General features: G+C 42.6%; 1 protein-coding gene across 1 annotated transcript; it reads right to left on the bottom strand.

Annotated features, from left to right (window-relative positions):
- PIN1 (peptidylprolyl cis/trans isomerase, NIMA-interacting 1) lies at nucleotides 1–25,401 on the bottom strand. The gene is made up of 4 exons (XM_063445733.1): nucleotides 25,293–25,401; nucleotides 8,820–9,020; nucleotides 6,415–6,525; nucleotides 1–1,600 (listed from the first exon to the last, which is right to left on the bottom strand). Exons 1-4 carry the CDS (start codon nucleotides 25,348–25,350, stop codon nucleotides 1,491–1,493), a joined length of 480 nt encoding a protein of 159 aa, XP_063301803.1. The 5' UTR covers nucleotides 25,351–25,401; the 3' UTR covers nucleotides 1–1,490.

Genomic DNA, 25,401 nt, shown 5'->3' with positions numbered 1-25,401 from the left:
TTGATTGAAATGGAAGAAACTTTTTTTTTCTGCTGCCTTAATTAGCACAATGTGACATGAAAACTGTATCAGACTATTTTTCTAACTGAAAGCTTTGAAAACAAGCTACAGGTTCATGTCACCAGGAGGTCATAAAAAATAATTAAAAACTTTCCAATAGCACAAAGAAAAATGTGAGATGAATAATACCTAGAAGGAGAGGAAAATAGATACCATTTCCGGTCAGTTATTAGAGTTCTTCTAATTTAAGAGTATAAAATTGCTTATGGCAACTCGGTTTTGTGCCAACATTGTTTTGCAAATTTGCTATGTTGACCGAAAATGTTGATGTGAGCACAATGCAGTACTTAGTAAATGGCTACCTTTTTTCCGTCAAAGAGCAGTGTATGAATTGCTTCTGTTTTACCTGTGTATATGTTCACCTTAGTCTGTGGAAGAGTAGATCTGGAATATCTCACTTGACAAAATGCAAAGGAAGGGAGCCAATTAATGGATCCTTGGTCATTAAAATAGTTAGATCTGTGTTTCATAATCACAAAAAAAAAAAACCAACAGGACAGCTCCGTGAAACAGGGCCAAATTACATACACGTGTTTAGCTAGCCTCAGAGGTTAATTTATTTATGGAGAGTGAAGTTCCATTAAAAATAAAATGAAACATTGTATTAATCTAGAAAATACTCTTTCAAGCCTGCCACTTGCCCAAAAACAGGAAGGATTAAGATTTCAAAATGATAATTTTATAAAAAACAACCACAATATAAAAAAAAAAAAACTTTTCTAGGATATAAGACTAACATAATTAGTTTGAGAGGCCAGAGTCAGTTCAGACCTCATAGAAATCCCCATGTATTGGTAAATTAATTGTATATGTATACAAAACAGCAATATTTTATTTAGTTTCACAAAGAATCTGTGAAAGGCAGTGAACTCAGAGCCCTGCATTGTCCATCTGCTTTAATTACAGTTTTCCTTAGCATGCAAAATAAAAGATGCAGTTCCTCTTGGGAACACCATTTTTTATTGCAATGACTGCTTATAACGAGTTCAATCACTATCACTGGTGCTTATTATCATGTATTTAAAAGCCATGCCAGAGGACCTGGAATATGGCATCTCGTGCTATACCAGGTAAACTAAAAAGATTAACAATAGTAAACTGGTGGTGTAGGCGGAAGTGAACTCTAGTCAACTTTCAGACAATGAGGGAGTTTGACAAAATCCTAATAATTAAAACAAACTTGTCCATTTCACTCACATCCCTGCTGCAGTCAGAAGTGGTTTGTGTTGATTATGTGTGGTATGTCAATGAATGATTTAACTCATTGTACATAACACTGCAAAACTCCGTAATGTGGACCAAAATCATTACCAAGTGTATTTTACTGCTTAATCTACCCCAACCCAGCTCTCCTCCTTCCTAAACTCTACTCCATTCCCTTTGCCACCTCCTTTAAAAGAGGTGTTGGGGAAAACACTAGGAAAAATAATTCACTCTGTACGAAGTATAATGTGGATGCCAGAATCTGTGAATACGGGGCCACTCATTTCTCCAGGACGCAGGGCAAAAGATGCATCCTCAAAGGGTTTTTGCATGTCACCTGTAGAAGAGAAAAAATAATTAGTTGAAAAGGAAGTGGAGGAAAAGAGTGTCAAAGAAACAAACAAACAAAAAAAAAAAAAAAAGACAGGCTTTTAAATTGCTAGACTATTCAAATTGCAAATAAAAGAAAAAACATTCTAGAATTAAAATAGAATATAAAACATGGCCCACAGGTATAATATTAGTATTTAGTTTATTAGCAGGGCTTTTGACTTTAGTTAATCTGGAAATCATTGAGAATTAAAAAAAAAAGAAAAAAAAAAAAGTTTTTCAAATTTAAATCCAAAGTAGCTAGACTGGAAACACAGTTGTATTGGAGATTTTCCCAGTTTGACTAGTTTGGCTTTAAAATTTGAAATTCACTTTAGTGTATAACCCTGAAAGTCTGACTATCATCCATTTGCTAGACCAGGGGTAGGTATCGTTTGGCACAGATGTTGTGGACTACAATTCCCTTGATGCTTTGCCAGTATTATGGCTGTAAGAGCATTATGGGAGATGCAGTGCACAAGGTTGCCTACTCCTGGCCTAAACAATTACCGTATTTATCGGCGTATAACACGCACTTTTTCCCCCTGAAAATAGGGGAAAAATCGTGGGTGCGTGTTATACGCCGATATCCCATAATTACTTACCTGTCCTGAAGCGTGGGCCGGCTTCACAGCGCGCACCGCGGTACAGGAACTTTAATTTCAGGTTCCGGTTTCCGGCGGGACTGAAAGGAAGTGTGCACAATAGTGTGCACACTTCCTTTCAGTCCTGCCGGAAACCGGAACCTGAAATTAAAGTTCCTGTACCGCGGTGCGCGCTGTGAAGCCGGCCCACGCTTCAGGACAGGTAAGTAATTATGGGAGGGGAGGGGAGGGGGAGGAAAGTACACTATGGGAGGGGAGGGGGAGGAAAGTACACTATGGGAGGGGAGGGGGAGGAAAGTACACTATGGGAGGGGAGGGGGAGGAAAGTACACTATGGGAGGGGAGGGGGAGGAAAGTACACTATGGGAGGGGAGGGGGAGGAAAGTACACTATGGGAGGGGAGGGGGAGGAAAGTACACTATGGGAGGGGAGGGGGAGGAAAGTACACTATGGGAGGGGAGGGGGAGGAAAGTACACTATGGGAGGGGAGGGGAGGGGGAGGAAAGTACACTATGGGAGGGGAGGGGAGGGGGAGGAAAGTACACTATGGGAGGGGAGGGGGAGGGGGAGGAAAGTACACTAGGGGAGGGGAGGGGGAGGGGGAGGGGGAGGAAAGTACACTATGGGAGGGGAGGGGGAGGGGGAGGGGGGAGGAAAGTACACTATGGGAGGGGAGGGGGGGAAGTACACTATGGGAGGGGAGGGGGGGAAGTACACTATGGGAGGGGAGGGGGGAGTACACTATGGGAGGGGAGGGGGAGGAAAGTACACTATGGGAGGGGAGGGGGAGGAAAGTACACTATGGGAGGGGAGGGGGGGGAAGTACACTATGGGAGGGGGGAAAGTACACTATGGGAGGGGAGGGGGGGAAATACTATGGGAGGGGAGGGGGAGGAAATACTAGGGGGGAATACTATGGGAGGGAATACTATGGGAGGGGAGGGGGGGAATACTATGGGAGGGGAGGGGGGGGAATACTATGGGAGGGGAGGGGGGAGAATGCTATGGGAGGGGAGGGGGGGGAGAATGCTATGGGAGGGGAGGGGGGGGAGAATGCTATGGGAGGGGAGGGGAGGGGGGGAGAATGCTATGGGAGGGGAGGGGGGGGGATACTATGGGAGGGGAGGGGGGGAATACTATGGGAGGGGAGGGGGGAGAATACTATGGGGGGGAGAATACTATGGGAGGGGAGGGGGGAGAATACTATGGGAGGGGAGGGGGGGAGAATACTATGGGAGGGGAGGGGGGAGAATACTATGGGAGGGGAGGGGGGGAGAATACTATGGGAGGGGAGGGGGGGAGAATACTATGGGAGGGGAGGGGGGGAGAATACTATGGGAGGGGAGGGGGGAGAATACTATGGGAGGGGAGGGGGGAGAATACTATGGGAGGGGAGGGGGGAGAATACTATGGGAGGGGAGGGGGGAGAATACTATGGGAGGGGAGGGGGGAGAATACTATGGGAGTGGAGGGGGAGAATACTATGGGAGTGGAGGGGGGAGAATACTATGGGAGTGGAGGGGGGAGAATACTATGGGAGTGGAGGGGGGAGAATACTATGGGAGGGGGGAATACTATGGGAGGGGGGAATACTATGGGAGGGGGGAGAATACTATGGGAGGGGGGAATACTATGGGAGGGGGGGAATACTATGGGAGGGGGGAGAATACTATGGGAGGGGGGAGAATACTATGGAAAGGGGGGGAGAATACTATGGGAGGGAAGGGGGGGAGAATACTATGGGAGGGGAGGGGGGGAGAATACTATGGGAGGGGAGGGGGCGAGAATACTATGGGAGGGGAGGGGGCGAGAATACTATGGGAGGGGAGGGGGCGAGAATACTATGGGAGGGGAGGGGGGGAGAATACTATGGGAGGGGAGGGGGGAGAATACTATAGGAGGGAAGGGGGAGATTACTATGGGAGGGGGGAGAATACTATGGGAGTGGAGGGGGGAGAATACTATGGGAGTGGAGGGGGGAGAATACTATGGGAGTGGAGGGGGGAGAATACTATGGGAGTGGAGGGGGGAGAATACTATGGGAGGGGGGAATACTATGGGAGGGGGGAGAATACTATAGAAAGGGGGGGAGAATACTATGGAAAGGGGGGGAGAATACTATGGGATGAGGGGGGAATACTATGGGATGAGGGGGGGGAATACCATGGGATGAGGGGGGGGAATACTATGGGATGAGGGGGGGGAATACCATGGGATGAGGGGGGGGAATACTATGGGATGAGGGGGGGGAATACTATGGGAGGGGGGGAAATTTCCTGGAATTTCTTTCTAAAAATGAGGTGCGTGTTATACGCCGATAAATACGGTACATGCAGTGAAATAATTTTCTAAATTAGAACACTATGTTATTGTTATTTTTTTATTGGGTCGTTAACCCCTTAAGGACACATGACATGTGTGACATGTCATGATTCCCTTTTATTCGAGAAATGTGGTCCTTAAGGTGTTAAAGGCTGCGTTTACATGAAAACGCCTGTAGAGACACAAACTCTATACACACCAGAACTACAACATTAAGCTGTCCCTTTAAATTTTGTCATGGCATTTTCAGGCATTTGCCAGAGACCACTAGAAAGCAACTGAACAAAAATGAACGCATTCACTGCCTCAGAGCACAATAACCACTGCAATAATCTAAAGGTTATGGTGCCTAGAGTGTATTTCTATATAATATTATTAATAAAAGAGGAAATAGCTGCTCTTTAGCAAAAACAAATTGTAAAAATAAACCAAATTTTCTTTTATAGACAAAAGTAAAAAAAATGCTGGGTGTAATTTCTCCTCACACTAAAACATCAGAAACACGGGTTGGTTGCAAATGCAAATTACTTTCCCCCACTGAAACTTGCTAGTCTGCTGGACACTGTATATAATTTGCTTCACCTTTATAAAAAACAAACAAACAAACAAAAAAAAAAACACAACCATGGTATGCCAAGGTAAATATGTACTGGTTACTGGTTCCAGAATTTAGTGTTACGGTGGCTTTGTTTGCTGGCTGATAGATACACAGGTATTTGGAAGCATCCACAGTGGATGCGTACTGCATGAGTTAGCAAAAACTTAATACATACATTTATAAATCGACTTATGTGCTACCAATTTTACCAGCATAAAGATAGCTTGCATACCTATCTAGAGGAACATACCTTTCATAGAAATATAGAATAGGACGGCAGATAAGAACCATTCAGCCCATCTAGTCTGCCCAATTTTCTAAATACTTTCATTAGGCCTTATCTTACAGATAGGATTGCCTTATATCTATCCACACAAGTTTAAAACCTCACTGTGTTAACCTCTACAACTTCAGCTGGAAGGCTATTCCATGCATCCACTACCCTCAGTAAAGTAATACTTCCTGATATTATTTTAAACCTTTGTCCCTCTAATTTAAGACTATGTCCTCTGGTTGTGGTAGTTTTTCTTCTTTTAAATATAGTGTCCTCCTTTACTGTGTTGATTCCCTTTATGTATTTAAATGTTTCTATCATATACCTATCCCCCATATCCTGTCTCGTCTTTCCTCCAAGCTATACATGTTAAGATCCTTTAACATTTTCTTGTAAGTTTTATTCTGTAATCTACAAAAGCAATTTTGTAGCCCTTCTCTGAACTCTCTCCAAAGGATCAATATCCTTCTGAAGATATGGTCTCCAGTACTGCGTACAATACTCCAAGTGAGGTCTCACCAGTGTTCTGTACAATGGCATGAGCATTCCCTCTTTCTACTGCTAATACCTCTCCCTATACAACTAAGCATTCTGCTAGCATTTCCTGCTGCTCTATTATATTGTCTAACTTTAAGTCATCTGAAATAATTACTCCTAAATCCCTTTCCTCAGACGTTGAGGTTAGTATGGTATCAAATATTCTATACTCTTCCCTTGAGTTTTTACGTCCAAGATGCAATATCTTGCACTTATCCACATTAAATGTCAGTTGCCACATCTCTGACCACTTTTCTAGTTTTCCATTCACATGCTTTATTAATGAAAAATAAAAACAGTATAGACATTTGGACTTACAGTTCCTCACTAACAATGTTCATTAGTAAACAAGTGATTTTGTTAAATTCAGGAGGTAAATGCTCTAAGGAAATCACAACTTGTTTCATTGACTTTCTAACTAAAGAGGAGACAGCTTGTAAATATACCTTTTCCAAAGCTGCCCAGATCACCTCCAGCCTTTGCAGAACTGCAATCACTGAACTGAGAGGCTAATGCTTCAAAATCTTCATCCCCAGATTTGATCTTTTGAATGTAACCTACAAGAAAAGACATGTTGAAATAGCTAAATGTACGCCTCAAGGTACTTTTTTTTCTAAGCTATTTCAGCGGCACTGATAAGAATAAAAACAAACTTCATAAATTGTAAGACTTTGAGCGTAGTATCCTTTTTTCAAAAGGAATGTTCAGGTGCCATCTTACCATGGGTTAAACTGTTTTCCACTGGTTTTACCTCGAAGGAGGCCCTTTGACACCAGACACTGTTGTCCTCTGCTTTTTGTCAGGAAGCCAGAGGTAGTTCTTTAACATCAGTTGAAGGTGTAATGAGGTGGGAGTGTTTTTAATCATGCTGAGCACTGCATGCCTTAGCCTTTTAAAGTGGACTTGTTATTGTTTGGCTTTGGAACAACAGTATTTTAGTTAAATGATCACAGATTTAATTCAATAGACAGTCTACTGAGGCCAAGGATTTGCAATTATATCAGCTAATGTCTGGGCAGGTAGTTTTTTTTTTTTTTTTTTTATGGCTTCAAATTTACCAAAGGCACTGGCTGTGCCAAGACAGAATAGGTCGCTGGCTACAAGTATGGCAGGTGCCTACTCTGATCAAATGTACATTGTTTGTTTTGGTGGGTGGCAAGGAAGTCCAGACCTACATTTGCTGTGACTGCATCAATCTGGCCCAGGCATTATTAGAGGGCGAGCAAGGGAGCTATGCAGGCACTTCATAAAGATCAAAGCAGCTCCAATGGACCCCAGGAAGATCCACTCCATCTCTCCCAAACATAGGGAAAATAAATAAATGAATGTGTATGTTAGATTGTATATCTGATAGTGGGTATGTATGTGCCTGACCGTGTGTATTGTGGGAAAGATTTTTATCTACATATGTGTAGATTATGCACCTACAGTCTTCACTGCTCAATTATCTTCCAGATATGAGTTAAAAGGACACTATACTTACCAGAACAACTACAGCTAATCGTATTTGCTCCGGTGAGTATAATTACCTTCAGGCTTTTTGCAGTAAATACGGTCTTTTTAGAGTAAAGCAATGTTTACATTATAGCCTACGAATACCTCCACTGGTCACTCCTCAGATGGCTACTTGAGGTGCTTCCTGAAGCAGTGCCATTGGGTGTCTCCACCCTCTACATCTAGCACGTCAAACGTAAATGTTAACATGGGCCAAATAAATAAGGTTAAAGTTTTCAGACACGTAGGCTTATTGCAGTATAAAAAAAAGTTGCCTAACTGACACTGGACATCCTCACGCTCGCAGGGCTAAAGTAAACAAAAGAGCAAATTTATTTTAAGGAAATATGTATTTGCATATAAAAACCCAATGTTTCTGTACAACTATATATTAAGAAAAGTTTGGTAATGGGACTGAAATTGTGAATGCATGTTGTTGCACAGCTGTAAAATACAAATTACGTTATCTTGTTGATTTTGAAGTCCTATGAGTGCAGGGGCGGACTGACCACTCAGTCAGATTGGTCATGGACCGAGGCAGTCAGGGGCCCGGCTGACTGAACAGCTATGCACTCTCTCTGGCTGGGGAGATCAGAGATCTCCCCAGTCAGGGAAGAAAAATTGCACATCAAGCCCCTGAAGAGACCTGGCAGCAATTTTGCTGTGTACCAGGTCTCCTCTATCCTTTTCCTGTGCGGAGCTCCGATGTGAGGGGAGGAGGCGGGGCCCAGGGGAAGGGAAGTTACATCACTTCCTGCCCCCTCCTCTCCTGCTGAGTGGCTCCTTTCCTCCCTCAGCCCCAGGCCCCCCTCCACCCACAGCACCAGCCCCATTATTCGATGCTTTCCTATGGGGAATTCAGCGACGCTGGAGGTCCTCACATAGTGTGAAGATGTCCAGCGTCGTATAACACACTTTAGTGTTCTAAGAACACGGAAGTCCCTCTAGTGGCTGTCTCATAGACTCATAGACAGCCACTAGAGGAGGACTTAACCCTGCAAGGCAATTATTGCAGTTTATGAAAACTGCAATAACTACACTTGCAGGGTTAAGGGTAGTGAGCTTTGCACCCAGACCACTCCAATGGGCAGAAGTGGTCTGGGTGCCTGGAGTGTCCCTTTAGGCAGAATCTCCACGACACATTGAAAATAAGATACAGACTGTTCAATTATTCACCTTGCATGTAATTAAGGGAAAATATTTGTAAATTCCCTAGCACAATAAAAACAAAACAAATTTAATGTAGAGGAAAAGTTGCTAAAGAGGAGCACAGATTCCAGCGTTGCATACAACTGTAAATGAAGAGTACATGCATAAGGGAATATTCAACCACTAAGTTGTATGTTCTTTTACCCACCATTAATGAGTTCTAGTGCCTCATCCTTGCTGCGTGTTATTTTCTCCTGTCTCCAGGATGAGGGGCGCCTCGATTGACTATGCTTCACAAGCAGATGAGAACACCGAACTTTTGATGTCTCTCCTTGTCCATTTTTCCCACCACAGCTAGGCCGTTCCCATTGGCTAGCATTAGTCATGTGGTTGAAATAATAAACACGCCCTAAGGAAAAATTAATAGTTTCATGATTTAAAGTCCTTTAACCAACTTTTCCACAATTTTGATAAACCCACCTCGAGGACATTACAAATTTAAACTGTAAAAAGAACACTACTTGCAAGCTTACCCTTTATAGTTGTGGTTACAGGTGATAGAAAGTCAATGCAACAAGATAGAACAACAATAAACTACAATAGCTATAACAATGTTTCTCAAACAAGACCTCAAGACTCAAAGAATTTCTAAATTGAGGGAATTTCTACTTTTTTTATTCTGCAAGAGATCTGGACCCTAAAACACTAGCGGGACTTGTGTGAGAAGCAATGAGCTAAACAGTATTCACTTTGACATGAATCTACCTTATATACTGAATATACCATTTATTAATTAAAAATATATAGCTATAAACTCACCTTCAGTCCAGCGCTGCAATGTCTTCTTAAAGGACCACTATAGGCACCCAGACCACTTCAGCTTAATGAAGTGGTCTGGGTGCCAGGTCCATCTAGGATTAACCCTGCCTGCTGTAAACATAGCAGTTTCAGAAAAACTGCTATGTTTACATTTGGGTTAATCCAGCCTCTAGTGGCTGTCTCATTGACAGCTGCTAGAGGCACTTCTGCGCTTCTCACTGTGATTTTCACAGTGAGAAGATGCCAGCGTCCATAGGAAAGCATTAAGAATGCTTTCCTATGGACTGGCTGAATGCGCACGCGGCTCTTGCCGTGCAAGCGCATTCAGCAGATGACGGCCAAAGGAGGAGGAGGAGATTCCCCAGCGCTGGAGAAAGGTGAGTGTTTAACCCCCTTCCTCTCCATTCAGCCCGGCAGGAGTGGGACCACCCTCAGGGCACTATAGTGTCAGGAAAACGAGTTTGTTTTCCTGGCACTATAGTGGTCCTTTAATAGGTAATACTCTACTATAACACTTATCTCCGGTACACCAATGTTTCACCTGCTTGCTCATGTGATTTCCCCAAGCAAGTAAACATCCTCCATAATACCAGAGCCTAAATAGAGTGCAAGTATAATCCCTAACCAGCGACAGCTGGGAAGTACCAATAGTAACCACAAAGCATGTACAATAATGGCTATAGTTGGAGCAGAAAGACTTCCTGCTACAAACCAGAGGTCTATGTCAAAAGTGATTTGCAGGTGAAAATAAAATAGGGTGGTTAGGTTGTGCTATGCTGTCCTGCAAAAGGAGGGCTTTAGTGCCGTTAAAGGACCACTCTAGGCACCCAGACCACTTCAGCTTAATGAAGTGGTCTGGGTGCCAGGTCCAGCTAGGGTTAACTAATTGTTTTATAAACATAGCAGTTTCAGAGAAACTGCTATGTTTATCAATTAGTTAAGCCTTCCCCTATTTCCTCTAGTGGCTGTCTCACTGACAGCCGCTAGAGGCGCTTGCGTGATTCTCACTGTGAAAATCACAGTGAGAGCACGCAAGCGTCCATAGGAAAGCATTATGAATGCTTTCCTATGTGACCGGCTGAATGCGCGCGCAGCTCTTGCCGCGCGTGCGCATTCAGCCGACGGGGAGGAACGGAGGCGGAGAGGAGGAGGAGAGCTCCCCGCCCAGCGCTGGAAAAAGGTAAGTTTTACCCCTTTTCCCCTTTCCAGAGCCAGGCGGGAGGGGGTCCCTGAGGGTGGGGGCACCCTCAGGGCACTCTAGTGCCAGGAAAACGAGTATGCTTTCCTGGCACTAGAGTGGTCCTTTAATAGCATGTCGTAACAATTGTGCTCTCCTGGGAGCCCGGATACCTGCCTCAGGCAGATCCCCAAACATGAAAATAATAATAATAATAATGAAAATTAATTACTGCACAATAGTAATTATATATTATACACACACACACACACACATATTTTTCACGTTTATACATCAATACATTAATATCAAAATACACACAGAATGAATATACAATATATATATATATATTCAATTATATGTGTATACTATGTATTATTTTTACACAATGCTATTTACCAATTATATAGTGAGGGAACAGCCTGACAACTAAAGCAGAAAGTCAAGAGATTTAATTTGCAAGCTCTATATTTAACCCTGTAACTTTACAAAACACCACGAAACCTGTACATGGACGGCAACTTTATACTCGCGGGACATCACTGCATACAAATGTGTGTTTTATTATAGTAGAATCTAACAGTATGATGACATTCATAGTTAAAATGCCATGAAGAACTAATTCCTAATTTTATTCAAATTTAACAAATTATATTCAATATATAAATATCTGATGTGAAATTTAAAAAGCCCCATTTTTCTCCATAACAAATGATATGTAATAAGTGTGGGAGCAAATTATGTTTGAACAGACCTATAGCTAAAATTCTAGGTTTTGTTTTGCTGCGTACAATTACCTCGCTCATTAAGGGGTTAAATGATCACTATAGAGTCAGGAAAACAAAGTGGTTTTCCTGACACTATAGTGATCTGCGGGTGCCCCCACCCTCAGGGTCCCCAACCCCTTCAGCAGCTTACCTTTATCCAGCGCCGGGCTCCCTTGGCACTGGTGACCTCTCCTACACGTCCGACATCAACTCCCTAGTGGAGCGGAATGCATATGCGTGGCAAGTGCCACGCGCATATTCAAAGAGTCTATAGGAAAGCATTTCTCAATGCTTTCTTATGGACGCTCTGCTCAATGGATGCAAAATCCGCATCCAGCGTCGCAGATGCGCCTCTAGTGGCTGTCAGGAAGACAGCCCCTATAGGCTGGATTAACCCCAAATGTTAACTGCTATGTTTGCATCTGATGGGTTAAAACTTGAGGGACCTGGCACCCAGACCACATCTTTGAGCTAAAGTGGTCTGGGTGACTATATAGTGTCCCTTTAAATATTTTTTCTACCAATTTACACATTTGTAAGCAATTCCACTAGCACATTTTATATTCGACAAAAAGAGCATAACTTATGTATACCATGAGAGTTACAAGTTAAAGAGATTTTAAACATTAAACCCACTTCATCTTAATTAAATGGTTCTGGTGTATAAGTACTGTAACATTTGTGTGGCAAAGTAAGACATTGCCATTACTGATGAAGTGGTCTGGGTGCCAGATTCATCTAGGATTAACCCTGCCTGCTGTAAACATAGCAGTTTCAGAGAAACTGCTAAGTTTACAAATGGGTTAATCCAGCCTCTAGTGGCAGTCTCATTGACAGCCACTAGAGGCACTTCAGCGCTTGTCACTGTGATTTTCACAGTGAGTAGACGCCACCGTCCATAGAAAAGCATTGAGAATGCTTTCCTATGAGACTGGCTGAATGCGTGGGTGGCTCTTGCCGCGCATGCGCATTCAGCCGATGACTACCGAAGGCGGAGGAGAGTCCCCAGCGCCGAGGGAGCCCGGCGCTGGAGAAAGGTAAGAGTTTAACCCCATTCCTCCTCCTTCAGCCCGGCGGGAGTGGGACCCCGAGGGTGGGGGCACCCTCAGGGCACTATAGTGCCAGGAAAACGAGTTTGTTTTCCTGGCACTATAGTGGTCCTTTAACTTTTAGACCGACTGCTGTTAAAGGGACACTATAGTCACCAGAACAACTACTGTTTATTGAATTTGTTCTGGCGAGTAGAATCCTTACCTTCAGGCTTTTTGCTGTAAACACTACCTTTTCAGAGAAAATACAGTGTTTACATTACAGCCTACTGATAACTTCACTGGCCACTCTATAGATGGCTGTTAGAGATCCTTCCTGGGTCTCCTCCGTCTGCATGCAGACAATGAACTTTCCTCATAGAGATTCATTGATTCAATTAATCTCTATGAGGTGATGCTTTTGGCCAGGGCTGTGTTTGAATCATGCTGGCTCTGTCCCTGATCTGCTTCCTTGTCAGTCTCAGCCAACCTTATGGGGAAGCACTGTGATTGGATCAGGCTACCACTTCTGATGATGTCAGCAGACAGCTTGTTTTCCTGAGGCAGACAGGGCAGAGCCAGCAGCTTCAGGCTTGAATACACTAAGATTTGTACTATATTTATGGAGGCAGGAGAAGCCAAGGGGGGCTAGATGGTGGTTTTAATACTATAGGGTCAGGAATACATGTTTGTGTTCCTGACCCAATAGTGATCCTTTAAAGTTCTTCCCGAAAATAGTTCCAGGCGGTTAGGGCTAAATCACAGTCTTTTACTAGAGGTTCTATTAGGCTGGAAAAGGGGGGCACCCTCCATTTCACAGGGAGTGATTGTTCAGGAGGATGGGGGTAACAACCTCCAAAGAGCGCCTTTCTAGCTCTTTGAGGAAGGTGTTAAAACAAGGCTGAAAAGTGGCTAAAGTGTGAGTTCCAGAGAGATTGTCCGTATCTCCCGCTGGTCGTGTAAAACGTTCCGATTGGTTTAACAGGCTGAGATGGGCTGAAACAACAGGTTTGCTGGGATGGCAGTTCGATGGCAGGAGAGAGTGAGAGTGAATATATTATTTTGGCCAGTTTGTTACAGCATTCATAGCATTAAATAATTTAAATGGATGTATGACCCCGAGGGACTCCAGACACTTGGGTTATTTCAATGAAATAAAGCAGTTACAGTGCCCTTTAAATTGTTGGGTTATGTCCTACAATTTTAAAAATAGGTGGTTGTGGGGGAGAGAGTAATGAAACAATAACCAAGACCACTTCATCTCATTGATGAAACCGGACTAAAACTGTCTCTATTGCAATCCTCTCCCAGACACAGAGTTGCCAGGGTGGGCTTACTGAGCTTTCAAAAGAGATGATGGGGGTCTGGGGGTGTGTGTGTGTAATATATATATATATATATATATATATATCAAAATAGTAGAAAATAGCACTCCAAGGACTTCAAAAAATATATGGTGAAAAATTAACTTGGCTTTTATTCAGCAACTGCCACAAAGTATCAACGTTTCAGTTCTTGTGCAGAACTTTCGTCAGGAATGTCCCTTTATCTCCTTGCACACATACTTCAATGCAATATTGCCTGGTGCACTTCAGCCAATGCCATGATATACAAATATTGAAACAAAGGCTTGCACTCACGGTCTTTGTTTCTTTAAAACTATTTCCTTTTTATTTCATGCCTTTTAAAATATGATCGACGTTTCAGCCAACATCCGTGGCTTTCATCAGGATCTTTACAGCTCAAATACACATTACAAATGACATGCTTATATAGCTAGTCAAACTAAACATTTCATTAATAAAACACTCACCACCTGTAAGGCTGTCTCTCCTCCTCGGCGTCCATCCGCCACTACTGCGGATGCGCCAGTATGCAGCTACCCGGAAGTAGCGGACTGACATATCCGTTGCTATGGTCACCCGGTATGCATAACCGGCTCCATAGCAACCTAGCGAGACAACTACTCTCTCTATATGCCGATTGTTCAGCCTTACAGATCTAACTTGCATATTTATACACAACATTAAAGGACCACTATAGTGCCAGGAAAACTCGTTTACCTGGCACTATAGTGCCCTGAGGGTGCCCACACCCGCCGGGCTCTGGGATGAGGAAAGGGTTAAAACTTACCTTTATTCCAGCGCCGGGAGCTCTCCTCCTCCTCTCCTCCCTTTCGCCTGAATGCGCTGCGCGGCAAGAGCTGCACGCGCATTCAGCCGGTCTCATAGGAAATCGGCTACTCAGCGGCACGAATACCGCTGGACTTCCAAACCGTTCAGGAGCCCGGTCTTTCGGTAATGTGGTTCCCTAAGTTCATTCGGTAGTTTGAAGGGAACTTAAATGTAAAGTGTATTTGGTACGGCATTCGGTTATTTCAGCTGGGATCTGACCGGTACTCCCACGAAAGGTGCGCTCAGACCCCAGCTATCTGCCGAGCGTCCATTCGTTTAAATATACCAAATAATGTAAAAGTTATGGATTTTAATGTGAATTGCCAGTTTTGCTGCATGGAGGGATAATCCACTTAACTGTATATTCTAGTGGGAGTATCTCTCTCGTGCAGCAGTGCCTGATGGGAGAAATGCCCAGGTTATTCAGTTCCCCATGTAGTCCCCTACTGTACAACCCCTGGAATGTCTGTAGGGAAACCCCTTGCATGGGGAATCCCATGAATACTGGAAGCCTGTGAATAAAGCGTGAGTTGAATTCCAGCCTATGTGTCGTCTAGTTCTTGGGAGGGAAGGATTGCATAACGCTACCTGAATTGTTGCATGCTGTACCTGCCTACTTGGATTACTACCTGTTTTTCCTGTCTACCAGCGGAGACCCTGTGGATTAAACTACCTCTCCACTACAATAATAAACCTATTATTTCTTTTAAAGTGATACATTTACTATTATGTACATAAATTGCTTTCTAATGAGTAGTCTATATCTTTATATATAGTGATATTTAATTTAACGTACTACCTAATCATAATGAACTTACCACTAGTGTTTAAAGTGAATCCATTTCTTATTAATTAAAGTGCTAGGTAGTGATAAATACATATCCGAATGTATGGAATGGTGCATCTCATAATTCCTTCATATCTTGCTTTAATACAGCTATTATTACTCTCTGCTATGTTTTACCATAGGCCCATTTATGCTTCCTGATCATCATTCTCTACCTCCAATATCATATCCTGATACTAAAACACATTTGATTCCAAGTGTTATCTTCCTCTAATTCTAATAACAGTATTTCTGATAAAAATTATTCATAACTCAACGAGGCCAGTCCATTCATTTAAAGTTGCTCATATAAATGGATGATATGATATCATTTCATTCAGATCTCTGGGTGCAACTGTGTCCAATTCTTGTATCCAAAATGTCTCTCTTGTCAATAGTGCATTGCCTCTATCTCCTCCTCTTCTGGAACATGGAATCCAATCTATTGCTACAAATTTTAACATAGTCAGGGGGTGTTCATGTTAATGTTAACAGGAGTATTGAATTTTAATGTTTAATGTTGTGTATAAATATGCAAGTTAGATCTGTAAGGCTGAACGATCGGCATACAGAGAGAGTAGTTGTCTCGTTAGGTTGCTATGGAGCCGGTTATGCATACCGGGTAACCATAGCAACGGATACGTCAGTACGTTACTTCCGGGTAGCGGCATACTGGCGCATGCGCAGTAGTGGCGGATGGACGCCGAGAAGGAGAGACAGCCTTACAGGTGGTGAGTGTTTTATTGATTAAATGTTTAGTTTGACTAGCTATATAAGCATGTCATTTGTAATGTGTATTTGAGCTGTAAAGATCCTGATGAAAGCCACGGATGTTGGCTGAAACGTCGATCATATTTTAAAAGGAATGAAATAAAAAGGAAATCGTTTTAAAGAAACAAAGACCGTGAGTGCAAGCCTCTTTTTCTATATATATATATATATATATATATATATATATATATATATATATATATATATATATATATATATATATATATATATATATATATATATATATATATATACATACATATACATATACACACACACACACATATACAAAATACAAAAAAAAAGTCTTGCACTCCTACCAAGAAAGATTTTAACCTGGTGCTTGGTTGCACAATAGATATCAAGCCAAAAAAGACCAGCACTCTCAGGATTTGCAAATAAATAGAAAAATATTACTTTACTCCGTAGTCAACGTTTCAGCACCTCTTGTGTGCTTTCATCAGGACAGCATACAAAACATAAATGAAAATACATTGCTTAAATAAGAACATCAATTAGATTGGGACTCACCATTCAGGTCTGACGCCAGCTAATTAGTGATGGATTTCAGCCTCTAGGCGCAAAAACGCCGGGAAACATCTCCTTCCAGCTATTGCTTGCACTGTCACGTGATCCAAGTGACCACGTGACGTAACCGATCACTATGGAGATCGAGACGCTATTTGCGTCTAATGATCCGCCCTCCAGTTACTTCCTGGTAGATCGTGTGTCCCATCACTATGGGAACGTGCTGCGCATGCGCACTAGGTCTGCTATTCCGAAATCCGGATACATTCTCGTAATGAATACGAGTAGCTATCTGTCAAAGTGTTAGGCTTCAAACATAGACAAAGCTAGAGAAATATATACAGAGAGGTGCAAATGGACTTCTAGCTACCCCAATAGTACCAAGAGTTGGACCTATTCTCCCGTGACAAAAAAATTATTTAAAGATATAGTGGACTCAAAGACACTTCATACATGTCTTCCATACAACAGTGCTCAATGCTTTTACTATGTAGTAAGCCATCCCAATAGGGATGGACCGAGCTATTAAAGGGCAATATTACCCACCATATTGAGGATTATTGCCAAAGTGTCATAATCAGCAAGATAAAGTCATGCCTGCTTTTTAAACATGTGTAACACCATATGTGGTAAACATCTTGATGGATGTAATCTCTATATGTACTAATATCAGTTACAAATATGCAACTTTACTAATATGTGTGTGAGTGCTAATTTACACATAAAGTGCACAGTGCTGCAATGTAGATAAGAATGCAAACGTGAACTAAAAACCAAATCAAACGTGAACAAAAAAAATGCCCAAAAAAATACATACACTGCAGTGAGCAGCTGAAAAAGTTAACCTTCCATCCTTAAATAAGGGTAGTCCCAGACTCCCAAGCGAGAGGGCTGACCCCTCCCATGCGAATACCTATACTGAGACCAAAGTAAAGAAAGTTATAATATGGCGACCAGATACCCACATGGGGCTTCCCAATCCAAGAGATAGAGTGAGCATAATATTAAACATTAAATCATAATTAATGTGAATTAAGAATAGAGGAAAATTTAAACTCATCACAAGGAGGGGTTGGCACCCTTACACAGCTGGATACCAAGACCCATTCCATAGATTACCGTGACATGGTTTCTAAAGCCCCTACTTTTGTAAATTTTATCACAAGAAGGCTATAAACAACAATTTTTCATTTAGTCCATGTGGGGCTAATGTTCCCAACTTTTTGATCCATCATGTTTCTCTTTGTAATAAACGTTCCTGTCTGTTACCGCCCCTTCTTGAGACGGGGACATGATCTATGGCCACACACTTCAATGTTGTGAGAGGATGCCCTTTTTCCAAAAAGTGACGTGCGACTGGTTTGTCAGACTTATTGTCCCTATAGGCCAGTCTGATGCTGGACCTATGTCCCCTGATCCTTTCACAGAGGGCCGTCTCAGTTTTCCCAACGTAGTTGAGTCCGCATGGGCATGAGAGTTTATAAATTACAAAGTCCGTCCGGCAGGTAATTCTGTGTTGTATTTTGCATCAGAAATATTTAGACAGTTGGAAGACGGGAATACCTACCAAGTCCTTAAGGAGGACCCAACTGCAAGTATAGCACAAAAAATACAAGAAACTCTCACATTTGGGCTCACGGCCGGGTTCATTGATGTACAAATGTTCCAATTTCTAAATAAAAGTAATCCACGCACCCCCATCCTATACACACTCCCAAAAATCCACAAGGATGCCTTAAATCCACCCGGACGACCGATTGTTTCGGCGGTGGATGGAATCCTAGAGCCGATCGCGAAATTTTTGGATTTCATATTTAAATCACCGGTGAATGCAATTCCAACCTGCTTGAAAGACACGGCTCACTTAATAGAGGAGCTCAGGAAATTGGAAGATATTGGAACATCTATTATTTTTATCACCTTAGATGTTTCAAGCTTATACACAGTAATTCCACACGAAGGGGGCATAGAAGCAATGCGGGAACTACTCTCGGAAACAGAAAACTATCAAGGACCCCCAATTGAGTACACACTTGAGTTGTTAGCCTTGGCCCTCAAAAACAATTACTTTAGGTTCGAAACCAAGTGGTATCTACAAAAAGCAGGGACATCCATGGGGGCGGCAATGGCCCCCATGTATGCCAATTCATATATGTACCAGTTTGAGTAGGAACATATCTTTGAAAGATACTCACAACTCATACTAAAGTACGTTCGGTACATAGATGATATACTGATACTATGGAGAGGCACCATAGAAGAAGCACAAGGACTAGTGAACGAGATCAATGAGTCGGATACTCCCATCCAAGTAACATCACATATCCATGACCAAAAGATACAATTCTTGGACTTGGAGATATCATTGGAACAAGGGAAAATAGAATTCCAGTTATACACTAAACCCACCGACCGCAATACCCTGCTCCACTATGAAAGTGCCCAACCTAAACACGTGAAGGACTCACTGCCTTATTCTCAGTTTCTGAGGGTTATAAGAAACAACTCAAAGAGGAGCCGTTGTGAGGAACAAATGCAACAAATGTATAACAAATTTGCACAGAGAGGCTACACACGAGTTGTATTGGATTCAGCACTCAGGAAGGCCAGGGAATACATGACCGAGGGTGAGACAATGTCCCGGGACAAAAAAACCCGAACCCCTTTTCCAATGACATACAACTCATCCACAACCAACATCTGCCGAGAGATTAACAAGAATTGGCACATCATGGAGAATGATAAAAGTCTTCCAGAAAGCATACGGAACAAACCAATGTTTTCATATAAAAACAACAAAAGCTTGAGGGACCTTCTAGTTCAGACTGATCCCATTAAGAGTTATCTGCCGACAAATAGGAACACGAGCAACAATGGATGCATAAGATGCTTGGGATGTGTAACCTGCGGTCACTTGATCCCCTGTAAAACCTTCAATCACCCACATACGGGACAGACTTTTAAAATACAACACAGAATTACCTGCCGGACGGACTTTGTAATTTATAAACTCTCATGCCCATGCGGACTCAACTACGTTGGGAAAACTGAGACGGCCCTCTGTGAAAGGATCAGGGGACATAGGTCCAGCATCAGACTGGCCTATAGGGACAATAAGTCTGACAAACCAGTCGCACGTCACTTTTTGGAAAAAGGGCATCCTCTCACAACATTGAAGTGTGTGGCCATAGATCATGTCCCCGTCTCAAGAAGGGGCGGTAACAGACAGGAACGTTTATTACAAAGAGAAACATGGTGGATCAAAAAGTTGGGAACATTAGCCCCACATGGACTAAATGAAAAATTGTTGTTTATAGCCTTCTTGTGATAAAATTTACAAAAGTAGGGGCTTTAGAAACCATGTCACGGTAATCTATGGAATGGGTCTTGGTATCCAGCTGTGTAAGGGTGCCAACCCCTCCTTGTGATGAGTTTAAATTTTCCTCTATTCTTAATTCACATTAATTATGATTTAATGTTTAATATTATGCTCACTATCTCTTGGATTGGGAAGCCCCATGTGGGTATCTGGTCGCCATATTATAACTTTCTTTACTTTGGTCTCAGTATAGGTATTCGCATGGGAGGGGTCAGCCCTCTCGCTTGGGAGTCTGGGACTACCCTTATTTAACTTCTTAGGAAGGATGGAAGGTTAACTTTTTCAGCTGCTCACTGCAGTGTATGTATTTTTTTGGGCATTTTTTTGTTCACGTTTGAATTGGTTTTTAGTTCACGTTTGCATTCTTATCTACATTGCAGCACTGTGCACTTTATGTGTAAATTAGCACTCACACACATATTAGTAAAGTTGCATATTTGTAACTGATATTAGTACATATAGAGATTACATCCATCAAGATGTTTACCACATATGGTGTTACACATGTTTAAAAAGCAGGCATGACTTTATCTTGCTGATTATGACACTTTGGCAATAATCCTCAATATGGTGGGTAATATTGCCCTTTAATAGCTCGGTCCATCCCTATTGGGATGGCTTACTACATAGTAAAAGCATTGAGCACTGTTGTATGGAAGACATGTATGAAGTGTCTTTGAGTCCACTATACCTTTAAATAATTTGAGAACTGCTTTATGGAAGACCTGTATGAAGTGTCTTTGAGTCCACTATATCTTTAAATAATTTTTTTGTCACGGGAGAATAGGTCCAACTCTTGGTACTATTGGGGTAGCTAGAAGTCCATTTGCACCTCTCTGTATATATTTCTCTAGCTTTGTCTATGTTTGAAGCCTAACACTTTGACAGATAGCTACTCGTATTCATTACGAGAATGTATCCGGATTTCGGAATAGCAGACCTAGTGCGCATGCGCAGCACGTTCCCATAGTGATGGGACACACGATCTACCAGGAAGTAACTGGAGGGCGGATCATTAGACGCAAATAGCGTCTCGATCTCCATAGTGATCGGTTACGTCACGTGGTCACTTGGATCACGTGACAGTGCAAGCAATAGCCGGAAGGAGATGTTTCCCGGCGTTTTTGCGCCTAGAGGCTGAAATCCATCACTAATTAGCTGGCGTCAGACCTGAATGGTGAGTCCCAATCTAATTGATGTTCTTATTTAAGCAATGTATTTTCATTTATGTTTTGTATGCTGTCCTGATGAAAGCACACAAGAGGTGCTGAAACGTTGACTACGGAGTAAAGTAATATTTTTCTATTTATTTGCAAATCCTGAGAGTGCTGGTCTTTTTTGGCTTGATAGAGATATATATATATATATATATATATATATATATATATATATATATATATATATATATATATATATATATATATATATATATATACACACACACACACACACACACACACACACACACACACACACACACACTTTGAGCGGAGAATCTAGAGTAGATGAGCTCTGTTACAGGTCTCTCCCATCAGGAGACTGAGCGCAACCCAGCGCCGAGGGACATTAGCGCTAGAATTGGGTAAGAAACTAAAGGCTTTTTTTTTAACCCTTTATCTGCTATGAGGAGTGGGGATATGAGGAAGGGGGACACCAGAGGGCACTATATTGTTAGGAATACAGATTTGTATTCCCAACACTATAGAATCCATTTAAAGCGGATACGTCACTATACATCACTAAGTATTTTCACATGGAAAATCGTTCTGAAATATTTAACCCCTTAAGGACCAAACTTCTGGAATAAAAAGGAATCATGACATGTCAGACATGTCGTGTGTCCTTAAGGGGTTAAAGGGACACTATAGCTTAATGTAGCTCAGGTGAGTATAATCATTCCCTTCAGATATTTTCATGCAAACACTGCCTTTTCAAGGAAAAGGCAGTGTTTAGATTGCCCCCTAGGGACATCTGAGGAGTGGCCATTTCTGGTAGACAGCCACTAGAGGCTGTCTTAGCACTGCAATGTACACATTGCAGTTTCTCAAAAACTGCAATGTATTACATTTCAGGACTAAGAGGGACAGGGACACTGCATCCAGACCACTTCAATGAGCTTATCATAATCATGACCATCATAGTTATTATAAAGAGCCAACAAATTTCATAGTACTGTACAATTGCCTCTGTCCCTCCATCAGAGCAAATACAGCACATGCAATCTACTTATTTTAAGTTTGTAATGGAATTATTCCAACATAGTCCTGAGTCTTGTGGCAGGACCTGCCTTGTATGCCTAAATATTTCTCTAAAGCAGGGCTCGAAAAATCAGCCTGGTATTAGTTGGTCAATTCAGCCCCTGAGGGGGTTGGCTTCCTATGAGTCAATAACTTACCAATATTCTGTACATTTACCATTTAAAAAAAAAAAAAAAAAAAAGCAATTTCTACACAAATCTACTGTTAACTGAACATGTTTATTATTTATGTATTTTTTTTTTAAAGGTAAATACACAAAATATACATGCCAGTCAGATATTTTTATGCTTTCAAGAATGTGTGTGTGTGTTTGTGTATACAATGAAGAGCGAGCGTGTGTGTGTGTGTGTATAAAATGAATGAAGAGTGTGTTTGTGTAGTGTGTATTTAAAGGACCATTATAGGCACCCAGACCACTTCAGCTTAATGAAGTGGTCTGAGCGCCAGATCCAGCTAGCATTAACCCTTTTTTCTATAAACATAGCAGTTTCAGAGAAACTGCTATGTTTATAAATGGGTTAATCCAGCCTCTAGTGGCTGTCTCATTGACAGCCGCTAGAGGGCTTCCGCGCTTCTCACTGTGACTTTCACAGTGAGAAGACGCCAGCGTCCATAGGAAAGCATTGTGAATGCTTTCCTAGGACTGGCTGAATGCGCGTGCATGCGCATTCAGCCGAAGAGGAGGCGGAGAGCTCCCCGCCAAGCGCTGGAAAAAGAGGTAAGTTTAACCCCTTCCTCACCCCAGAGCCCGGCAGGAGGGGTTCCCTAAGGGGTGGGGGCACCCTCAGGGCACTATAGTGGTCCTTTAATGAATGCAGAGTGTGTGTTTGTGTAGTGTGTGTATATAATGAATGCAGCGTGTGTGTGTGTGTTTGTGTAGGCAGGGGGGGTGGAAGAGAATATTTAATTATTTTTACATTTAGTTTTAGTCCTCCCTACCTGCGTCTTACCTGGCCAAGGGGGGGGGGGGGGGGGGGATGGATACCAATAATGCAGACCAGGGCCGCCATCAGGGCCCAGCATACTTTTACTTCCCTTACCAGTAGCTCCCCTGCCCAACTCACGTGGCCTGCGTGACGCGCGGAGCGTTGCCATGGTAACTCGTGGCAACGCTCTGATGGCCGCAGGACTTGCAAGAGTTAGACAGGGGAGCGGCTGGGAAGGTAAGTAAAAGTGTGCTGGCCCCCCAGGACCCTGATGGCGGCCCTGGTCTGCATTATTGGTATCTTTATTGTGCGATACAGATATTGCTGAAAATACAGAATATCGGGCGATAATATGGGCCAGACTGATAATCGGTCGATCCCTAGTTGACATCATCAAGTTTGAGGAATTCAGATAAGGGAACAGAGCCAACCACGATGAACTTGCCCAGCAAAAAGGTGAGGGAAATAACCTTTCACCAGGGGTAAGGGAGAGGACACCCAAGTAGTTTTTTATTCTTGACACTAGTGTTGCTTTAAAGGGACACTGTAGGCACCCAGACCACTTCAGCTCATTGAAGTGGTCTGGGTGCCAACTCCCATCACCCTTAACCCTGCTAGTTTTTTTTTTATAAACTACAATATTTACCTTACAGGGTCAAGTCCTCCTCTAGTGGCTGTCTATGAGAGAATCACTATAGGAACTTACAACTTCTTAGACGACTTTTGGCCTTCTAGATGACGCTGGACGTCCTCACGTTATTCATGAGGATCTCCAGAGTCTCCAGAATCCCCATAGGAAAGCACTGAATAATGCTTTCCAATGGGGAGGTGTAATGCGTGCGCGCGGCCATTGCTGCACATGCACATTAGGTCTCCCCTGCCGGCAGGCCTGACCCAGCGCTGAAGGATTTCAGGGCTGGATTCAAGTAGGTGTCTGAAGGAGTTTTAACCCCTTCAGCGACATGGGATGGGAGGCAGGAGGGCACTCCAGGATCCTCTATTGCCAGAAAAACGGGTTTGTTTTCCTGGCACTGGAGAATCCCTTCAAGTTAATTTGTTTTGATGCCTATAGTATCCCTTTAAAGGATCACTATAGGCACCCAGACCACTTCAGCTTAATTAAGTGGTCTGGGTGCCTGGTCCAGCTACGTTTAACCCTTTTTTCTATAAACATAGTAGTTTCAGAGAAACTGCTATGTTTATATTAGGGTTAATTCACTCTCTAGTGGCTGTCTCATTGACAGCCGCTAGAGGCGTTTGCATGCTTCTCACAGTGAAAATCCCAGTGAGAAGACGCCAGCGTCCATAGGAAAGCATTGTGAATGCTTTCCTATCAGACTGGCTCAATGCGAGCGCGGCTCTTGCTGCGTATGCGCATTCAGCCGAGGAGGAGAGTTCCCCACCCGGCGCTGGAAAAAGAGGTAAGTTGAACCCCTTCCACCCCCTAAAGCCCAGCAGGAGGGGGACCCTGAGGGTGGGGAGGACCCAAAGACCCTATAGTACCAGGAAAACGAGTGTGTTTTCTTGGCACTATAGTGGTCCTTTAAGATAATCAATCATTGAATGTGGAATGTAAACCAAGTTAAATACAAGATTTATCATCATATAAAACACATACATGTATACTTAATACATTAAGAACTATTTTATTACACGTAACACATTTTCTCTGGGTTAAACTAACCTATACTGTACTATAAAAAATAAAATAAAAAAGACCTTGTGAAGACAATGAAATCTAACATAAATAATACTGTACCTAGTGATATCTTACATTGAACTATCCAGTAATGGGTTTATGTTTATTCACTGAAGATCCTTTTAGCTTTAACAATATACTGTATACAGATATATATATAGATATTTGTGGGCCTGAATGGGTTAATGGCTGGATATGAATCGAATTAACATCCTCTCATGCTGCCATGAGGTTATAAGCCACACAGACACAGCTCTCTTGATCACCATCCAGCTACACTCGGCCAAATAACAGCTCAGTGTCTCATCAGGACCACCGTGCCCTGTTACCTGAGCTGCGACTCATTCGTTTTTCCCACCCTGGTGGGAGCTTCTCCTCATCCGCCATCTTGCCTCCTGCGTCAGGACGGGTACCGCCTCTCAATGGGAACGTTTTAGA

Source organism: Pelobates fuscus, chromosome 3, assembly GCF_036172605.1.
Source record: "Pelobates fuscus isolate aPelFus1 chromosome 3, aPelFus1.pri, whole genome shotgun sequence".
NCBI lineage: Eukaryota > Metazoa > Chordata > Amphibia > Anura > Pelobatidae > Pelobates > Pelobates fuscus.
This window is presented reverse-complemented; position numbering and strand designations above follow the sequence as displayed.

Bases quoted from the DNA above. Each gene is read 5' to 3' on its own strand.
- PIN1 (XM_063445733.1), bottom strand. From the start codon at position 25,350: ATGGCGGATGAGGAGAAGCTCCCACCAGGGTGGGAAAAACGAATGAGT. The intron at 9,021-25,292 runs GTAACAGGGCAC...ATTTTTCCTTAG, and splicing joins ACGAATGAGTCGCAGCTCAG to GGCGTGTTTATTATTTCAAC. The intron at 6,526-8,819 runs GTGGGTAAAAGA...CTTTTCTTGTAG, and splicing joins GGCACTAGAACTCATTAATG to GTTACATTCAAAAGATCAAA.